This window comes from Pezoporus flaviventris, unplaced genomic scaffold (assembly GCF_033815535.1).
Source record: "Pezoporus flaviventris isolate CSIRO_AGI_PZ_B2104156 unplaced genomic scaffold, CSIRO_AGI_Pfla_v1 ptg000213l, whole genome shotgun sequence".
Classification (NCBI taxonomy): Eukaryota; Metazoa; Chordata; class Aves; order Psittaciformes; family Psittacidae; genus Pezoporus; species Pezoporus flaviventris.
Genome location: NW_026892761.1, coordinates 8,641,098 through 8,660,975, shown reverse-complemented (window position 1 = coordinate 8,660,975; position 19,878 = coordinate 8,641,098). Strand labels below are relative to the sequence as shown.

Here is a 19,878-nt window from a genome sequence, read left to right as displayed (position 1 = left end):
ATCCTCACAGACACAGTGCTCTCTCTTGGGCTTTACAGAAGGGAACACATTGTAATGACACTAGCCAGAAGTTAACAGAGCAGCATATATATATATATATATATTTTATTTACATACAAAACACTAACTAGGCTCTTTCCTATTGAAAGTAAAGGCATTGCACAACCCACATAGAAACAGACTTGAATGTTCCTCACTTTCCCATTTCATTTACTGTAGAATCACAGAACCATAGAATAGATTTGGTTGGAAAGGACCTTAAGATCATCTAGTTCCAACTCCCTGCCATGGGCAGGAACAGCTAACACTAGACAATGTCATCCAAGGCTCTGTCCAACCTGGACTTGAACACTGCCAGGGATGGAGAATTCACAACTTCCTTGGCCAACCCATTCCAGCGCCTCACCACCTTCACAGTAAAGAACTTCTTCCTTATATCTAACCTGAACTTCCCCTAATTATGTGGAAGTTAATAAGAGCCTGATACACATTAGTGGCAAGTGCCATAAACTGCCTTCCTTAGACAGAATGCTTCTGGAGATCCCACACTATCTTTTCTCAATCTGTATGTTAGCTTTGCATCTTACACTTCTATATGGGTTGTAAAACAAGTTCTGGATACAAAAAGCACTTGTGGAAAACAGACATCCACGGAGAGATGAGACAAACATCTTGTCCTCCGCCTTAGTTTAATCTGAACCATATGACTCCCTCCAAATCATCCTTGGAGTGTAGACATCAATTAGCAAATGTAAAACTGAGCATGAGCCACAACATCTTGCAAATAGATTGATGAAAAATGCTTCCAAACAAACTCATGATGCTGATTAATCAAAGGAACCTAATGAGAATGTGCACTGACAGGAGCTTATCATCTCTGTATTGATTCACACTTAGTGATAGCTTTGCAAACACAAAAAAATCAAGCAGTAAGTTCCCCGTTTTGATTCTTGAAAAGCAGTCTCAGTTTATAAATCTATTACCCTAACTGTAATCAGGCACAATGTAATAAAAGCAATCATCAGACTGCTTACTATCTGTGAATCAAAGCTTAAGATCAGATATAGTTAGTTGGTGCCCACTGTGAAGCAACAAACATAACAAGCAGCCGTACCATTGAATTTTTCACACTCTGCAACAAGCGCTCGTGTTGTTCTGCTATGGCTAAAGCAGCCGAGTGAACCTTCTGATAGATTGCTTCCCCATCTCTGGTCTGAAAGATGAATAGTCCTTCTCCTGTGTCACACATCCTGCCAAAGCAAGAACAGATGGGATCCAAGTGTGAGATTTAAGTTTACATGAGCAAGCAAAAGTTTACCATGCTGCTCTAGAAGTGCTATTGCACAAGCAGTAAGAAAACAGAGGTTGCTGAAATATGGAACAAAGTTACTTAAGTCTTTGCTTATGGGTCTTAGCACCCCTGGTCCAACCTTGCTATTTTAGCCTACATTTGTATTGCTCTCACCAACCAGGGATTCAGCTAAGTACCACTGATCTATCTTAAGTGTTTAAGCTCTAGAGAGATCATGCACAAGACAAGGATTTTTAATACTCAGACCCTATCTTTTAATACTCAGACCCTATCTGTGCCAGGTAGGATTGTCTTCCCATTGCAGGCTTTTAACACTGCCTGTAATGAGCTTTGCAGAGTTTTGTCTTCCACCTGAAACAATAAATATCTATCCTCAGCATCCCAACTGCATTGTCCTATCATGGTTAATGCATAATCAGCTAAATAAAAATGTATCCTTTCCCTCCACCAAGGGGGGTTATTCTGCAGTAATATGGAAGATGGACATTTAAACACTGTCCCCTTTCCAGATAAGTTAATTGTATCATCTGTTTTTTTTACTACTGTAATTCTTTCACGTGCTCATCCAAAATAATGCATCCATATCCTTTAGACAGGATTTGATAGCTCAATAAACAAGTGCTCCAAATTCAGCCAGTCAAAGACTTCAGCTCATTAAAACTAAGCTGCAGGAAGCAATACAGAACATCATCTCTAAAACAAGGAATTGCATTCAAATTTCTTACAAATTCATTTGTCAAAAAGATGGAAACTGGTAATGGAGTTTCTCAATGGAGAAAGAGGAGTTCCTGCTCCATTACTTCAGTTTGCTTTTGGGAAACAACTTGGCACTCACTGCTCTCAACTTCAAATTCCACTTCCAGTACAGAACCCATAACTTTGTACCCAAAGGATACATGATATTCACCCCTTCTTCCCAGACCTGTCTGTCCAATTCTCTGTCTCATATATAGCTTTACTGAAGAACAATCCTATACAGTAATATACAATGCTGCCAGCCTCCACCCTGCAAACCCTTGGGATACCTCAACTCCTCCACCGCCCATCCTCAGGCACTTTTATTTAGCAACTGCTTCCTTTCAGGCTGCAACCTGGGATTAAGAGAGTTTTTTAATTTGGTTTTATTTTTGTTTCAATTTTTACCACAAATTTTAACATATAAATTATTATATATAATATATAATTATATAAATATAAATTATTATTGGAAAATATTTTTATATGTATAGAAATAATTTCTCTATTAAATATATGGTAAATATATACATATAAAAATATATATATTTTTAGCAGAGGGTACAGATAAGCCTCTGTCTTAAGATAAGCTCTCATGTCCTTCAACACCCTGTAGAAGTGATCCAGAGCACCACCAAAGAAAGCAATGCAATGTAGTGAACACAGACCTACCTCCCAGCTTCAAATGTGAACCAAGAGGGGTCCCGTCCGTAGCGCCGGAGGGCACTTAATGGCCAAGAGACGAGTTTTACTCTGGGATTCTGGATGTCCCAAAGACAGATATTCTCAAATGTTATCTGCAAGGTACATTCCCCATGCACATCTAAATTAGGGGATGGCATCAAATACACATTGAATCTCTCTGGGAGAAAAACAAAAGATTAGTCTAAAATCCCTGCCCATTAAATGTGCAATTCATTAAAGGAATTTCCTGTTTTCGATATCTAAGACAAGATCTTATTCTCACTTAGAACACTTAATTCAAAAAACAAAGACTCAACTCCTTCCAGTAACCCAATTAACTTTATGTCTAGGGCAATCAGAATGCTGCATTCATAGGGCATCAAACATTTGTGCACACATTCAGACACTGAAGAGAATGGCACCATCATTACCCTGATATTTGCAAACAATCACTAAAATTGTGTGCATGAATAAATACATTGCAATTGCATTTCTGCATGTAATCAGTTCATTTGCATAGGAAAGTGAAGTAGCCATGGGCTCAGGTTTTGCATGCAATTACTATTATTGATTTGCTTTACAATGCTGCCAAAGAGCCCCAGTCACAGACTGAAACTGTTGTACAGACATCATACAAGAATACACAAACAAAACACAGTCCCCATTTTCAAGAGCAACTAAATTGCCTCAGAAAGGCAAGTGCTTCTCCAAAATAATTCATTACCTTACTTATTATCTCTGGTAGCAATTAAGAACACCCAGAAGCCAAAAATAAGACCCCAAACAAAAACAGCCCCCCACAAAATAGGAAGGGGGGCTCAGAACAATTTTGCTCCATTTTACTTCTGATATTCACGGGCATAGTCCAAAAGACTTAAAAATGGTGCAAATAAAGATTTAAAAGGTGAACATTTATGTACCTACCACTCTGCTCCCTCTCTACTCCAGATGCCAGCAAGTCAGGCTCTCCAAGGCTAATGTCATTAATCCGTGTTTCAAGACACTCCATCTGCAGCACCTTGCACCACTCATCTGCCTCAAGTTCTGTATAAATGCCCAGAAAATCTGTGTGTAGGTATATAATGCATTTATAATTTCACAATTAATGCTCTGTTTGCTAAGGTGCGTTGCCATTTTACCCACCTGACTCACAAGCAAAGGTTTTTGATGTGTCATCATTAAAATAAATTCCAACAGCATGCTTCTTTGTGCTTTTTGGCATTCGTAAGATATTCTTCACATTATTGAGCTCTGTGACCTGGAAAAGCACAAGTTAGAGTTTTAATTAGGAGCTTGAAAAGATACATATCCATTATTGACCGGAGAAGGAGACAAAAGAATAATATCTAACAAAAAGGACAAAGAAGCATGCTTAGACAATGAGCTTGAAGCCCCTGGATGATGAAGCAGCCACATTGTCCGGTTCTCTCTTGTCTGTACATGAGCTTCAGTGCAACACCATCTGAGCAGGATTTTAGCCGAGAGGCAGATGGAATCAACGCTCACTCCAGGTTGAGAAATATTTATGTAAAGAATATGAGAAAGACCAACCTGATGTAGCAGAAGCAGAGAAAGGTGAAGATAAAAACCTAAAGGATTCAACCATTTGGAGGAGCAAGTCCAGCTCCAGTACAGCTTTCATCATGGAGGAAAAAAACTGTAAGAATGGTGAAAAGCTGCTCTCTAAAATATTTTTTGATGGGAAGTTAAGGATTTGTTAAAATGGTCCACTTAAAAAGGCACAGTTTTAGTTATTAGAAAGCTTTTTAGCATTAAAGATTCACAGACTTGTAATCACAGATTTCTGTTGCTTGGCTGCCAAAAAGCGATTGGAAAAACAGCTTTCGTGCCAAAAAAATAAACATGTATCTGTTACCCTGCATACAGCTTTAGTAAATACATACTACAGTTGCTCCATGTTTCTAATATCCACTTTTCACCTTCACAACCACAAGTAACACTCCTAAATTTGACTAAGGAGGAATTTTGCATTATTTAAATTCCTTTTAATATGAGGCTCCCACCCAGAAAGGCAATCAGGAAGTTATATTCAGATATTCATTTTCAGAAAATATTTCGCTGATTCTTTAACGTGGTAGGGGTTGCAAAGAGAGAAAGGGGGAATTCAACAGAAATGTTCCCAAAGTTGTACAACCTAACACCTTGACTACATTGGTCTCCTTAGCTCTGTGGAATAGCCTCATATCAAACTGCATCAACTCTAAACAAAGAAATGCAGCAACTGTCTCACAGATAGGACTCAAAGTATAAAGAGTAATCAGTGTTGTAGGGTCTAGCAACAGAAACCACTCCTCTGGAGCATCTTGGGATTGGCAGCACAACCCCCTCCATCTCTCTGGCCCTCCATCCTAAATCTCTTTCTTGGGGTCATTTTATTGCACTTTCTCTGGCAGCAGGGAAGAACAGACAGCCAACCCCCCAAAAAGGTAACCTTATTGTGAATGGAAAGAACAAAGAGCAGCTGGTGGGCAAAATAAAAACAAATAATAGATCCGAAGTCTGGGAACTCATTTTACGGGCAGTAGGCAGAAGGAAATAATGGAAAGAATATCCCATGGGGAACATGCCAAACCTTCTGCAAAAGGTTTGCAGAAACAGCCAAATTTAGCTGCCAAATTTAGAGCTCAGGTTTTTATAGCCTCCAGGTTCAAGATTTTGAGAACTGTCAAAACTGAAACTTCCTAATTGTGATTTAATTTTGCATGAGCAGTGTTTTACTCTTCCAGGAAATCCTGTGATGGAAGCACATCCCTCAGTGCTAACAAGGCACTGACAAACTCATTGTTAAGCATGACAAATCTGTCATAACCTATTCCCATCGTGCTCAGCATATGACAGGTCAAGCACAAATTGCCAGCTGCCAAAAAAAAAGATTCAAATGCAGGAAGGAAATGTTCATTCAAGACAGCAACTACCTTGACATTTATACTGAGCACATTTACATTTTCTGCAAGTGAATGTGCTAATGAAGTTTTGTACCTACAAGTACAAAAGTTAGCAGAAGCAGAACATAGCCATACATTTTGGTAATGAATCATTTAGCTACCTAGGATTTGTCCTAATGGAAAGCTCATTTCTTAAGATCAGGCATGTCACACTCCCGCTGCTGGATATCCCAGTAATTGTCTCTAGACTGATGAAACCTGAGGATGCTGTGACAAGACTCACCGAGATTATGAAAGGTTTATACCAGTCAGGGAATAGTAAACTGCCTCTCCATGCTGACTGAGAAGCCAAAAGCATTTCCAGCAGCTGGGAGGCTCAGCAGTACCACCTAGTCAACTGTTGCCCATGGTGAGGGGTAGCACATGCTGTCTCAGCCCCAGGCAGGAAGACATCCTGCATGGCAGTGAGTGAGGGAAAGGACACTTGCTCATGTGGGGATGGTGCCTGCTCCTGCAGAGTGCTGGGAAATTAAAACCAACCAACCCACCCAAACAGCTTCACCAATGAGCCTGTGTTCAAAGCCATGAACCCCTGGGGCAGATGGGAGAGGATGTTCATAACACTGCTGGGAAAATGAAAAAGACAAAATTAAAACATTTTTTTGCCTGCCTACACCAAAATTTGCTTTTTCTGCCTATACTAAAGACATTTCTGATCACTATTTCTTTTACTATGGCTCCAACCTTGTACACCTTATCTTCATCACTCCCAGCATCCCTAAGACCACGCTTTACCTCCCAAGTTGCTGCAAGCTGCAACTAGTGCCCAATCTCCCCACATGAGCTCCTAGAGTCTCTGCATCCTTGGCACAGAGAATCCATCACTCATTTCTGTACTACTAGAAACAACCTGTACTTGCCAGCCTCTGCACTCAAGTCTCATCCCTGCCCACCCAGCATCTTCCAGCCTTGCACACTGTTTCTTAAGTGTCATATCCAAAATGCAGCTCTAGGACTTCATCATCTCTGAACCCAGCCACAGGGACTGAGATTTCCTCCTGCCAATATATCAGATACTTGTGGTCTCCCTCCAGTCCAGGGCTTCACACCAGAAGCAGCTGGTCACTCCAAAAAGGTTTACCCAGCACACAGCATAGGTCAGAAGCCACAGACATGCCTTGCAACCCAAAATTTTCTTTCTTTAGGTCTCCCAGTCAAGAAAGGTTTCTCCAAACGTTACACCCAGCAGCTCCATCCTGTGGCCCAGCGCAGCAATCTCACTGCTCCCCCCAAGACAGAACAGCCACTTTTGCTGCAGTCGCTTCAATGGACCATTAGGGAGCTGTGCAGCACTCAAGGTGTGCAGAAATGTGGTGGCTGGGTGACTAAACCTCATGACAAGCAAACCTCACTACTCCTGCATTCCCCTTTAGAAACGACTAAACACAAAAAAGGCACAAATATAATGGCATCATTGTTTTGGAGCTGAGAATAGCAAGTTTTTTTCCTTATCATAAATTCTTCTCAAAAGCCAGTTAGTTTTTGCAGTAAAGTACTTCTTTGTAATCCCAAATGCAGAGTAATATATTCCAATAGAGATTTTACAAGAGTCAGCTCATGCTTGAAATCCCAAAGTTCAACATTCTGAACAGAAAAATTTGGTTTCATTTAAACATGCCTTCTCCTACATTTGCTTTTTATTACTGTACTCCTTCTAATTATACTGTGGTACAAAGAAGACAATGCAGATTACCTAAAACATTATTTGTTTCATCTACTGCCTTTGCAGTATTCACAGTGGCCTGTTTTGCTTTTCTGGGGTATCAACCAGCAGTTAATTCGTCTTTCGAAGTGCAAACTCTCCCCAAGTCAACGCAAGAGAGAAGGATGAAGATAGAGCACATGAGAGTGCCACCGACTTGAGCGTTAGTGGGGTTGGGTTTTCCTTTGGTCTGCAAGGTGGGTGTACAGGAAAGGGAGGAAGGAAACAGGGGTACAGAGATGGGGTGAACAATTTAATTATATGAGGGTTTTTGTTTAATATGCTTATAAAGCTCTATCGTGCTTTATCATCACCCTATCTCCGACTGCTACGTACTGGGAGAAGGGACAGGACGTATCAGTCCACAGCCTGCAGCACAGCAAGTCAGGTGCTTCCAGGAACCACCTTATGCCTTGTGTGAATGCACACAGACTGCACTGCAAAGCAGTGTGTACCAAAACCACATCTGCTTTATAGCCTGGTAAATAAAATTGCAGGTGATTTCACCCCTTGGACAATACCTTGAAGAAATACTGAAATCAAATACCATCATGTCACTGACTTCAGCGATCATCAAATCCTTTATAACTCATGTTTTAGCTTCTGAAAGGGGGGGGGGGGGGGGGGAAGGTATTTATATTTGTATTTGTAGAAATGCTAGCTACAACATTTGGCAGCTTCTGGGTTACTCTGTGCTGCACTGACTGCTTGAGAGCTCTTGTATAATGGCATTTCACAGAGCATGGTCCGAAAGTCTCCACATCCATCTGAAGACTTCCTGATGGTATTTGCTTCTGTTGAGCAGCACCAGCTGACACCAAAGCATTGCCCTTTGAAGGGTGACAGGCAGGTAGCCCCCAGTTCTGAGCTCTGACCCAGGTCCAAATGTCCACACTACTATGCACATACTCTAGTCTCTTCCCAGGCAGTTTCGGATAGTTTCAGACCTAGCAGACACAAGGAACTTAACAGATGGACAAAATCTGGCACTCTGGGACTATTTCTGAAGTCAGTGGCACAAGTGCTAGGATGCAGAAGAGTTGCCTGCATTCCGTCCTTCAGCTCTTGCATACCTTCTGTCCTGGACACAACCTTGTGGCACCCAATTTTTATGTCCGGCAAATATATTCTCAGTGAGGAGCTGCCCTCTCTTCCCTTTGGGGGCTGCACTGCTGAAACTGCCCTCACCTTTCAGAGGTCCTCCAGGGTGGTAACAGCCCCTTCTGGCAAGGCCAAGCTGTTCCTGCTGCCAAGGCTCAACAGTGCACCTGCGATCCTAAGAGAGAAGCTCTCTACAGATCACTTGATCTCTGCCCCGCCGTGCCACCCAGCAAGGTGCTTCAAACCACCATCATTATCCCAGGTGTCTGAATAGCCTTCCTGTTGCTCACCCTTGTGTAACAGATGGTTCAAATTGTCTGGCACATATGTAATGAATTCACACTGACGAAGTGGCAGGCTGCTAACATCCCCTCTACCATGCTTTTGGAGAGGAGTCAGGAGCAGACACCAAACACCTACAGATATTTGAGGCTTAAGTTTTCTTTGTTTGCATGTGCTTTTTAAATAACTCTCCTTCTGCCAAGCTCTTGTAAAACAGTGGGTTCATGGTGGGTTGAATCGATGTATTATTTATTTATCTGAGATTAATAAGTAATTCACATTTATGAACTTACTTCTAAGAACGTGGATAAACCAAAAATATCAGACCTAAACCAGTGTTAACAGAGAAGTCACAAGAATGAGATTTTGTTTAGGGTTAAAGATGTCCCTTTGCATACTTCTCCCCTTTACCTCCAAGCCTCCTTTACAGTAAGATGACAATCCATGTGATCGAAATACATTTCATCAGATTAGAACCTAAAATACTTGCAGAGCTGTGTGGTAAGAGAGTTCTGAACCAGGAACAGGGATTAATCAGTCATTTCCCTACTGGCAGTACCAGCAGACAGAGCTTCACCCTGACCAATTACAATCAGGCAAAAATTCTTCCAGCTCTCTCACTCCCTTCAAAAACATGCCAAACACACTCTTTACTAACAATGGTCTTTAGCATTCAAAGCATTGTTTGAATTCATCCATAAATCTCAAATGTGGGTAGCCTTTCAGAATATAACACAAGAGAATGTATTTATTACCTCCACAACTGCCTCATTCAGTGGTTGTTAAGAATCTTGTGGTTTAATCTTAATTTAGGACTTCATGGTTCTGTATTTCTTGGTTTCCTGGAAATTCCCCCCATGATGAGTACAGGTAGAACACTTCCTAGGACACACCAGGGGAGCATTTAATGGAAAATGCTGCTGCTGCTGCTGCAATTCCAGCCCAGCCCTGTTTATAAGATTTGGCTCTCTATATATAAGTTACTAAGTACACACAACACACTATGATTTTAAATAGGTTTTTAAATATTCTTAAAAATGTATAAACATAATCTACAACCCTGCCTGTATCTCCTTTCTTCAGTGGGAAGAATATGCCAGTTTTCCCTTGTTTACCTACAGAAGGGCACACACTGACTTATTCAAAGAAATTAAAGCCAGGGACAACACCCAGATTTAGAAATCCAGTATTTACCATCACTCTTGGCACTGCTCCTTCACTCACAGGATCAGCAGACCCATGCACAAGGTATGTCCTTCCACAATGGAAGGGCACGCACCTGCACAACAGACTTGCAAGGAGCCTCGCAGTATGACAGCATAGTGAAGATACCAAAACATCCTGACCAGTTACTTTAATTCTTTTAAAGCCTCAAACTATATGTTTCATTCATATTAAAGTGATAGTATTCATTTAAATAAATGTTTAACAGATAGTTATTAGCAGAGTGGTCATACTTTAAACATTTAATTTGCTACCAACACAGTTTTGCATTAGCTAGCCTGGAAAACAATTACAAATTACACAATTCAATTTTCCAAATGGATTACTCCATAACTAGACAGACTGTTTAAATTACTTCTGCTGTTTCAAGGCAAGATTAATACAATCGGATTGAAACTTAGATCCCCTCAAGGAATCAGTATATTCCTGTCAGCAGTGTGCAATTAGTTGGTTTTGTACTGGAATATTAAGGATTCTTCTGGCACACTGCAAAGTTAAAAGTCACTGGAAGAAATAAGAACGGCTTTTTTCCTCCAATATTATTTTGTTAAAGCATAAAGGTAATTTGTGGTTATTATTTACATTTAACAAGTGAAAACTAGACAGGTACCTGAAAGGCAACTCTGTGTAGGTTCTGTAGCCTGGATCCTAATTATTTTCTGTCCATTGTGGGACCATGTGAATTAAGTGGGCAATTTGCTTTGTGTATGCAGATTTCCAGTTCATTTCACAAGCTACGGATGACTGTTCTCAGACGACCTGTATTTTAGGACACTTTAACCTTTCCACTTCTTAAAACAGAGAATAAGATGAGAAAGGATTTAAAGGTCTATAATATATATATACACACACATATGTAGTCCTTATTTCTTTTGTTGTTTTAGACTTTCACTAGCAAGGATGTCAAAATGCAGCCTGGCTGCAGGGCTGCAGTAGAGGACGCATACATCAGGCATTCAAATGAGAACAAACTGCCTCCCCCTCAATATAACAGAAGCACAACCAAGGCACCCCAGAGACACTGCTTGTAACCCAGATGTCAGGTGGGTAAAGGGGAGACCTTGACTCAATAAAGGTGCCAAGGGGATGATGTATGGTCTCAGACCACAGCAACTCAGCTCCAGTGACTGGTACCATCATGGCGCCACTACAACAAATGCTCTGGACAGCCCTTTTCCACTAATAAACTGAAGTAATGTTTGCACTGTAATTCATCACAGAAAGAAAAAAAAGAAATGAAACAATTCAACACTTCAGTGCAGGAGGCAGGTGCTACTGCAAAATTAGCTCCATTCATCATTTTAATTTTTCTACAGTTTTATGATTAATTAAACCTTTCCTGAGATTGACGGGGTAACTGGGGGCTCCTCAGTTTTCCAGATTTGATGCTGCTTTCAACAGTGTTTGAGAACCACCTCAGAACGATGCAGGAAGTTAACAATCGTATATCTGAAACACTGGCAATCTGTAAGTGAGGTTTTCCTCTAACAGTATCATCTGTCAGATTGAACTGCATTCATCCTTAGATTCATTAGCACAGGCTTATGACACAGTGACACTTGACATATTAACAGGACTGGCTGGGCTTCTCATTTATAGGATTAACTTCATTGTCAGCAGCAGCGAGACGCAGCCTTCTGTCCAGGAGTGACAGAACTGGAATTCTCACAGAAAAGCCTCCACACACCATCAAGCTGTTATTACAACAGCTGCTCAGGCTGACCAAATGTGTATCAGGACAACAGCGATGACTATCCTAGACGTCTGGATGATGTCTTGAGTTCCAAAGTCCCATTACTATTCTATATCAAACCAGGTGACAAGTGGAGTTAGTTGAAGGCTGCCATATCAAGTTGTTTGTTGGGGTTTATTAATAATTAATTATGCTTTTTATAAGAATCAGTTCAACTACAGAGCTACACAAAGCAGCAGAGACATGTTCTCCTTTTTCAACACCTCATATTTAATGCTGTTAGAAGTTGCATCATTTACCACCTTAGAATTTCACACATTTACAAAGCTTACTTTAAAAAGAAGCTTGTTTTTTTCCACCTGTGCTCTTTGTAAGTTAACACATTTTAGCCAGAAAATGCTATTTAATATTCATTAGCTTCCATTTCAGGAAGGTTCATTAAAACTAAACAGGATCCATCAGCTTGTATAGCTGATGACTCTACAATTAGAGGACAGCCTCATTTACCATCACAGGCTAAAAACAGGGATACTGCAGAGCCCCATTGCCAAACAGCAACACCATGTAAGTGACAACCCCCTGTCCTGGGTGATCACACTGTACTTGGTTAGCATTGCTTCATTACAGAGTGGTGAAGAGGAGGGGTAAGAAGTGGTGATGAGGAGAACAAACGCCAATGGCGACCTTCCAGGGCAGACCCCACAAGGCCATCCAGCCTGTTTGCACCCCAGTGGCTCTCAGCAAGTACATCCACAGCATCCAGTTCCTGTGCTGCGAAGGGAGATGTCCATTTTAACAGGAGGACTACAGGTTCCTGGCAGAAACCTCAATACTGTATCCCATAATCTGGGTCTACATTTCAAGGACCTGAAGCAGACAGAATTTTAGGGAAGGGCTCAGGGTGATTGGAGCTGGTAGTCTAACTCGATGTGTCCAAGACACCAAAAAGCAATAGAAGATGCACCATCTCAGGTATATTCCACTTAAGACTCCTAAGACTCAGACCCTAAGGCACCTCTCCTGCCCCAAAGGCGATTTAGGAAATAATAATCTACCAGCTCACTCCAGTGCTTTCAGGAGGACACCATGCATTCAAATGCGGTTTACTCCTCCAAAAGGTAAAAATTTCTTCCCCTCAAGACATGAGGATTTAGGCCTTCATCCTGCTTGAAAGAACCCCTAGATTTGGCCAAGTTCTGATAAAATCCACACAAAATATGTGTGGAAGATGTCTTACTGCTATGATATTTCTCAAACCTCAGTCAAAACTAGGGTTTGCTTTAGTGCCTTTATTAATGTTACATCTCTGATTATGTTACAGCTCTCAGAAGCAGAAAGCAAGAATTTGCAGCTACTAAACAGTTAATTCCCATTGACTGATACGGGAGTTTGACCATTGTTTATTCCTGTCACACAAGCTACCAGAGAAATCTAGAAACTAAATTTATAGAAGCAGCAACAGCTTAAAATTAACTGTTAATTACAGACTAAGCTTGACTTATAACTGAAAATCCCTCCAAGATAGCAAGACTTTCTATGGTGCATTAGTCTCCAGATCCAGAGTGTCATGGTTGGAGCCCAGCTGGTAACTCAGAACCATGCAGCCACTCACTCACCCCCCTCCTCCTGTGCCCCCCTCTCCCAGAGGGATGGGGAAGAGAATCAAATGAATTTAACTCCACAGGTTGAGATAAGAACAGTCCAGTAACTAAGGTATAACACAAAACCACTACTGGTACCACCAATAATAATAATGATAATGGAAATAACAAGGGAAGAGAATACAAAACTAAACAGGGAAAAGAAAAAGAAAACAATAAACACAACTGATGCACAATACAATTGCTCACCACTAGCGGACCACCACCCAGCCCGACCCGAGCAGTGAACTGGGCTTTCTGGGTAATTCTCCCCTGTTTATATATTGGCATGGTGTGCTGTGGCATGGAATGCTCCTTTGGCTAGGTTGGGTCAGGTGTCCTGTCGCTGCTTCCTCCCTGCTTCCTGCGCCCCTCCTCAGTGGCAGAGCATGAGACTGAAAAGTCCTTGATTGGAGTAAACATTACTTAGCAACAACTGAAAACACTGGTGTTATCAGCGTTGCTCTCTGGCTAGTTGAAAACACAGCACTGCACCAGCTACTGAGCAGGAGAAAAATAACTGTTACAGCTGACCCCAGGACACACGTAGGAAACTGCTGTTAGGTTATACACATCACAAATAAGTGTGAAGGCACAGATCTTCTTGAAATAAGAGAAAAAATCCAGCCTAATTAGATTCTTCTTGGATTTCATATTCATTACTTAATGTGAACTCCAAGACAGTGTGTGCTGCTAATATATTGCATTAATCCAATGGAATAAATACAGATTTGCATCAATAATTGACAAAGCCATATTACTATGAATGCAGCATTTCACACAAAGCTGGAAATTGTCTTATACACACCCTCACACACATCAGATAAAAAAAAAATGCACTTCTTGTTACTTTTGAAAGTTGCTTACAGTAAATCTGAATGAACTATTTCTGGGCATGACTTACTACAAATAGCCACAGGTTTTATGAGCAATCCATTACAAATTACATGGCATGCAAACAGACAAGTCTGAATTCACATTTGGTATTCCCTCAAGATTTCCTCCTAAACGTATGTCAAAGTGAGTAAGTGTGGATCAGCCTCAAGCTGAGCTGTGCTCACCGACTCCTAGGAATTAAGCACATAATTCCTAATCTTCTAATATATTAAGCTTTTGCCAACAAGGATTCTGAGTTAAAAGGTTTCTTATTTTCACCTCCATGCCCAGGAGAATTACACATGTAAATTCTTAGATGAATATGAAATGTGCACATAACTCCAAAGTAGTGATTAGAGGGGAAAACTTCATTCTTTTAATACTTGTGAATTTAGCAAGGGTGTTCACACCATCATTGCAAGAAAAATTTGCACATTAGCCTTCACCTCTAGTAGCTGTCTACTGTCTTCCCACAGATGCAATATCCTAGTCAAATGAGAACATCTATGTATCCAGCTTTTTGAATTCACGTTACCTTGGGTGGTCGCTACTGTAATTATGAAGAGTCGGAGCCGTTGCAAATACTTCAGATCTGATTTTAAAGGGCTGAGAAAAGGGACATCTTCTTTAAAAATAAAGGCATTTTCCATTAGCTTAGCAAGATGCTTGCTTCAAAACAGAAAACAGAACACTTTGCCTCTACTTCACTGAATGAAGGAACACACAAGTGGGTTTAGGACCTTGATAGGAAAAAAAATCCAGTTTTCAGGCAAATTAATACATGTCAACTTCAGATTTTACTCTTGATTGTACATATAAAACAAAATTGAGAAAAGAAGCAACCCTGTGCCTTACCTTGTGATAGCATCTAAAGTAAGCAGCTCGTTCATCTGAGAACTTCTCCAGCCTCTTTGGCCCTTTGCTTGAAGCTTTTTTGAATACTAACCAGCATCTCTGGTAAATCTAGAAACACAAGAGAGTAAACTTGGCATCTCCAAGCATTCACATAGATGTTAAACTCATAAATCAATTCTTGCTCTGGAGCTACAATTAATGGCTCTCAGTAGCTTAGACAAAACATAAAATCAAGCTAATGGATACTTACTATTTCTTTTGAATTACGACACAATCTAAATTCTATAGACAGCGCATGAATGCATGAAAGGTGCTAGGAAGAAAGAGCTGTAATTATGCTTGCTTGCAAATGCAAGGCTTTCTAAGAACAGCTTTGTAAAAATAAGTGTCAGACTTTTCCACATGGACTTATTACAGTTCCAGTCTTGCATGTTTCAGATGGACATGAAGAAAGCTTGAGCAGAGAGGTAGCAATGGATCTTCCATCACACAAGGAAGAGAGATATTCTATGTGCAAAGATAAACAAGGATACAGATAAGGGAGAAGGAACTGAATTACCGGGTAGCAAAAAAGATAATTTAACTGTAGAACCTAGGACCATTCTGACAACTGGCATTTTGCTTTCAGAGTCCAGTTGAATTTAAACTCAAGTAATTTGTGGCAAACTGTGCAGAGGAGATAAAAAAACCTCCTTTCCATCTACAGCGTTAAGCCACTTCCTCTCAAACTTCTGCCACCATTTCTCACAATCTTCCCACCTATTCCTTAACTGTGGTGCACTTTCTACCATCCTCTTACATTCAAACCATAGATCTCAGCTCAGATAACATACTGTCAGTATAGAGGGAAAGAGTTATAAGCCTTGCCAACTGTTCACAGCCTACATCTAATTAGTAATTCCAAAGTAACACCTGGTAAGTTAGAAATAAAACAAAACTGACACTAAAATTAGAGTGATTTCAAAGAAAAACAATGACCAGCCATTATCAAGTAGTTCACAGCTCTGACAGCACAAATTCACTGGAGTGATCAGTGACCCATCAAAACATCTCACCACCTCCAGCTAAGCCAGCACCCAACAGGTAACCAGCGGCCAAGGCAAATCCATCCTTTGAACCCTTGATGGGCTTCTAACCAATGCATTTAGCACAAAACAATTACGTCCATGAAAAGCAACTTTATTTCTGTACCCACAAATGTTTGTTCGTCGACTATAGCTGTTTCTTTTGCCAGCTTTTAGCTGCTTCTATAAAGCTGTTCAGAGAATCACATTACTCCCCCCAGCTTTATTATTCTGCCTGACATGTGGGCACTCACACTCCTGGCCCACTTGGCTGCAGAAGCATTTACAATATGGACAGGCTGCTCTGATGCCAGGCACCAGCTGAACCTATCAAGATTTCCTTCCAATTTTCCAGTTTATTGGCCTCTCAACCTGTTATGTTTAATGCAAGGGTTTGAATTGAGTTGTTTAAAAATTATTAGACACTGACCCAAATGACAGCTTACCACCCAAAAAGCCATTTAAATATGCACCTGCTTCTACTGGAAGAGACTTTCTACCTTTACCTTCTGAGAATCTTGTTTGCCTGTCCCAGATGACCTCATCACATCTGATAAAAAAAAACTCTCCAAAACCCCACCCACTTTTCACTTTAACTTCAGCAATTAGAAGCCCATAGAAGAGAATAGAATTCTTTAGTAATGCATTTGCCATTGTACAACACATGCAAAGACAACTACAGTGGTGTCCTGTTCAGACCATCTGCACTCAGAAGCGCCTCTCTGGGTCAGCAAAAGCTGTAGCTCAACAGTGAGCTCAGCAGCACATGGAATTAGGGGCAGGACACGAGAACAACATCCTAATACAAATAAACCACTGAAGTTTTGCTCTGCCTCCAGCTGGGCACAGATCCAGTATGGTTATCGTCCTCCCAAATGCCACCAGGAGCTTAAGTACTATTAACAGTCAACTCCAGTCAAGCATGGTAGATGGCTTTAAGTAAGTGCTACTGGAATTTATTACTACAGCTCAACAATGACCAATACAAGGCTAATTCTTGGATTTAGATCAGAATCAGGACAAAGCTGGGGGAGAAGGACCAAAACTGTAAGTACCTCTAAGCATGCAAAAACCAAATCAGCCTACAACATAAATACCGGTCTTTCAATTTTGGTTCTGATCCCATATTAGAACAATCCTCTAACAGAAGAATCCCAGGGTTGGAATACATTATATCAGTGCCTCAGGACAACATCATCATGACCCATGTAACTATACCTATAAGGGACAAACAGCATTCATGACGCCAACTCGACAAACCTGGAGGAAAGTCAGGTCATGAAGGTCCCTCCTCTGAACTTCCTCCTCCTCCTGCATGAGCTAGTCAGCTCTCTCCTCCTAGGCAATCTCTAGGCAGAGAGATTCTACCACAATAGTAGTTTAAAGTAGAATAAAGTATGTTGTTTGATAAGAGACAACAATTTTTTGCCTGAATATACAGTTCAGAATCCCATCAATGTTAAAATGGTTATGATGGTTAACTCCTCTCTGCTGAGTTTACATAAATTCAAAAGGAAGATATAGGCCCTCTATTGAAACCTGCTTAGCACCTTCAAAAATGAGAAAATGGAGCCATCAGGAACACTTATTAGTAACACAGTCCCATTTCTCTGCTCCCATGACATGTATCTCTCACACATGAACATTCAACACCATCTTGACTGAGCATGAACTACATGGTACCCTAAACCTCTAGCAATAAAGCACTAAAAAAGGGTGCTGGACTAGGTGACCTTTAAATGTCCCCTCCAACCCAAACCATTCTATGATTCTATGAATAACCAATTTGGCAGCATCTGCCTAGGAGCACTGAAAGCCCTTCAACACACTCAATGCACAGATGATGTGCCTAAGACAGAGAGCTAATCATAGACCCTTTATGAGCTACAATACAGAGCAAATAATTAGGTCTTTGATGCCACCATGATCTAGTAAGTGCCTGAAACTTGTCAGTATTTCTTCAGCTTGAAGAAGGTATAGGAACTGTTTACATTGATACGTTTTGACAGCAGCAACATGAACCAGTCCTGGAAGCTCTCAGGTGCCTATTCCATCACGAATGCTTAGCTAACTTACCCCTCAAATCCACATTTTCAGTACTACACCATGAATAGGAATTAGTTGAAAGTACTGCTGTAATTACTTCCACACCAAACACTTGGGCTGACAGTGATTAGAGAAATCCAAACAGCAAAAAATCAGGATCTGATGTGCTGAGAGAGAACAGTAATAGCTGTCATTTGCATAACACCTAAAATTCACAAAGCTTTCCCGGTGAGATCTTACAGAAAGTCTAACTCAGAAGTTAATTCGAGTATCAAAAATTAGCATCTACTTCCTATGGTCTCTCCTGGAAATTTCAGCTTCTAACAGGTTCCAACAGCCCATCAAGTAGGTATCAATGTAAAACTGAAGGGAAAGAACGTGATTGTTTATCAAGTGGATGATCCAAAACCCAGATAAGGGATCCAACATGCATGTCCAAGGTCACATCAAAACAGTTCTATTTTTGGCTCTAAAGACCAGCTGATATAAATCATTACCACAAATGAAGTCAAAGAAGTGACTTCAAAGGAATGATGCAATCTGAGTATCTGGATTCCTGCCTCTCGGCGCTATGCCTTCGAAACCAGGCAGGATTGCTCACCCGCTCCCATGCTCTGCACTGTGAAGCAAAGGAGCTATTAACCTCAGCTGGAACTGGTCAGCATCTGGCTGAGTACAGTGGAAACATTTCTTCTGACTTGCCTGGATTCCGTGGTTCAGCTGTGGTTTGGGAATACTCTCCCTGCAGAGAGGGAAGCTGAAATGAGCCGTGCTGTCCTACATGACGACCCAAACCCCTGGACTGCCCCTGGAAATAGGTGTGGGGAGGGCGATCTGTCAGCCTTCACCACCTCCCAGCTGATCATTAGCCAAGATAACCAAGAGCTAGCTTTCTGAATGCCTACAAATGTCATTCTTTGACATGAAGCATAAACTATTCCATGCAGAAAACAAATACTTGTATTTAGAAACTAAAATCTGCATTTCAGTCTAAAGCAACTTCACCCCAACCCTCAATACCTTTGTTCAGCAAATGCTTTAAAAAAGCATTTGCAAACAGACAATTATTTCCAGACTGAGGGGGAGGCTATTTTTCTAATCTTGGGACAGGGAGGTTAAAACAGGCTATCTTTTAAAACCAAGATATGTGGCTTCTCCTACATTATAGCAAAGCAAGCCTATTTTACTTCAGAATCAAACAATTCCACCCCTTTTGTTAGTTATTTAAGAGGGATACTGAGGTCAGAGACAGTAGCACAAAGTCTCATCTGGCGAATTTCCCCTTTGTGAACAAGTGAACCTTAAGGGAAAGCTGCTCTATTTTATTAGTGTTGTGTTCTTCTGCTCTCTGCCCTAAAACAAAGAATTGCAATGAGCTGCATTTACAGAGACACTGAACTTCCTGTTAAATAATCACAAACTTGCCTTTTTTCACAGCAGTAGCTGAAAGTACAATCATGCAGCTTAGGACAAGCGCCAGAAAACCTGGGCTATTCCCGGCATCTTGCATTTTGTTGCTGATAACCTCTAGAAACCTAATCTAGCAAAGGCACAGCACAATGGCACAAGGCATTTCTCACAGTACCTCTGAGATCTTTTTTGGGGGGTAGAAAGAGGAGGGAGATAGGAAAACAAGTGCTGTAATTTTATCCAAGGCTGGTAGATGGCTCACCCACTGAAATACCTCGGTTACAAGCG

At 40.9% G+C, this 19,878-nt stretch overlaps 1 protein-coding gene across 4 annotated transcripts in view; it reads right to left on the bottom strand.

The window, feature by feature from the left end:
- Positions 1–19,878, bottom strand: part of DOK5 (docking protein 5) — a 44,287-nt gene that overhangs the window by 8,625 nt on the left and 15,784 nt on the right. For 2 of the 4 annotated variants that reach the window (XM_061441314.1, XM_061441316.1), the window contains exons 2-6: positions 15,071–15,178; positions 3,875–3,989; positions 3,656–3,796; positions 2,720–2,909; positions 1,115–1,250 (exon numbers count right to left, since the gene is read on the bottom strand). In XM_061441314.1, coding sequence (XP_061297298.1) covers positions 1,115–1,250; positions 2,720–2,909; positions 3,656–3,796; positions 3,875–3,989; positions 15,071–15,178 — 690 coding nt within the window. The remainder of the gene's footprint in view (positions 1–1,114; positions 1,251–2,719; positions 2,910–3,655; positions 3,797–3,874; positions 3,990–15,070; positions 15,179–19,878) is intronic. The other 2 variants (XM_061441315.1, XM_061441318.1) reach the window with 1 other exon arrangement.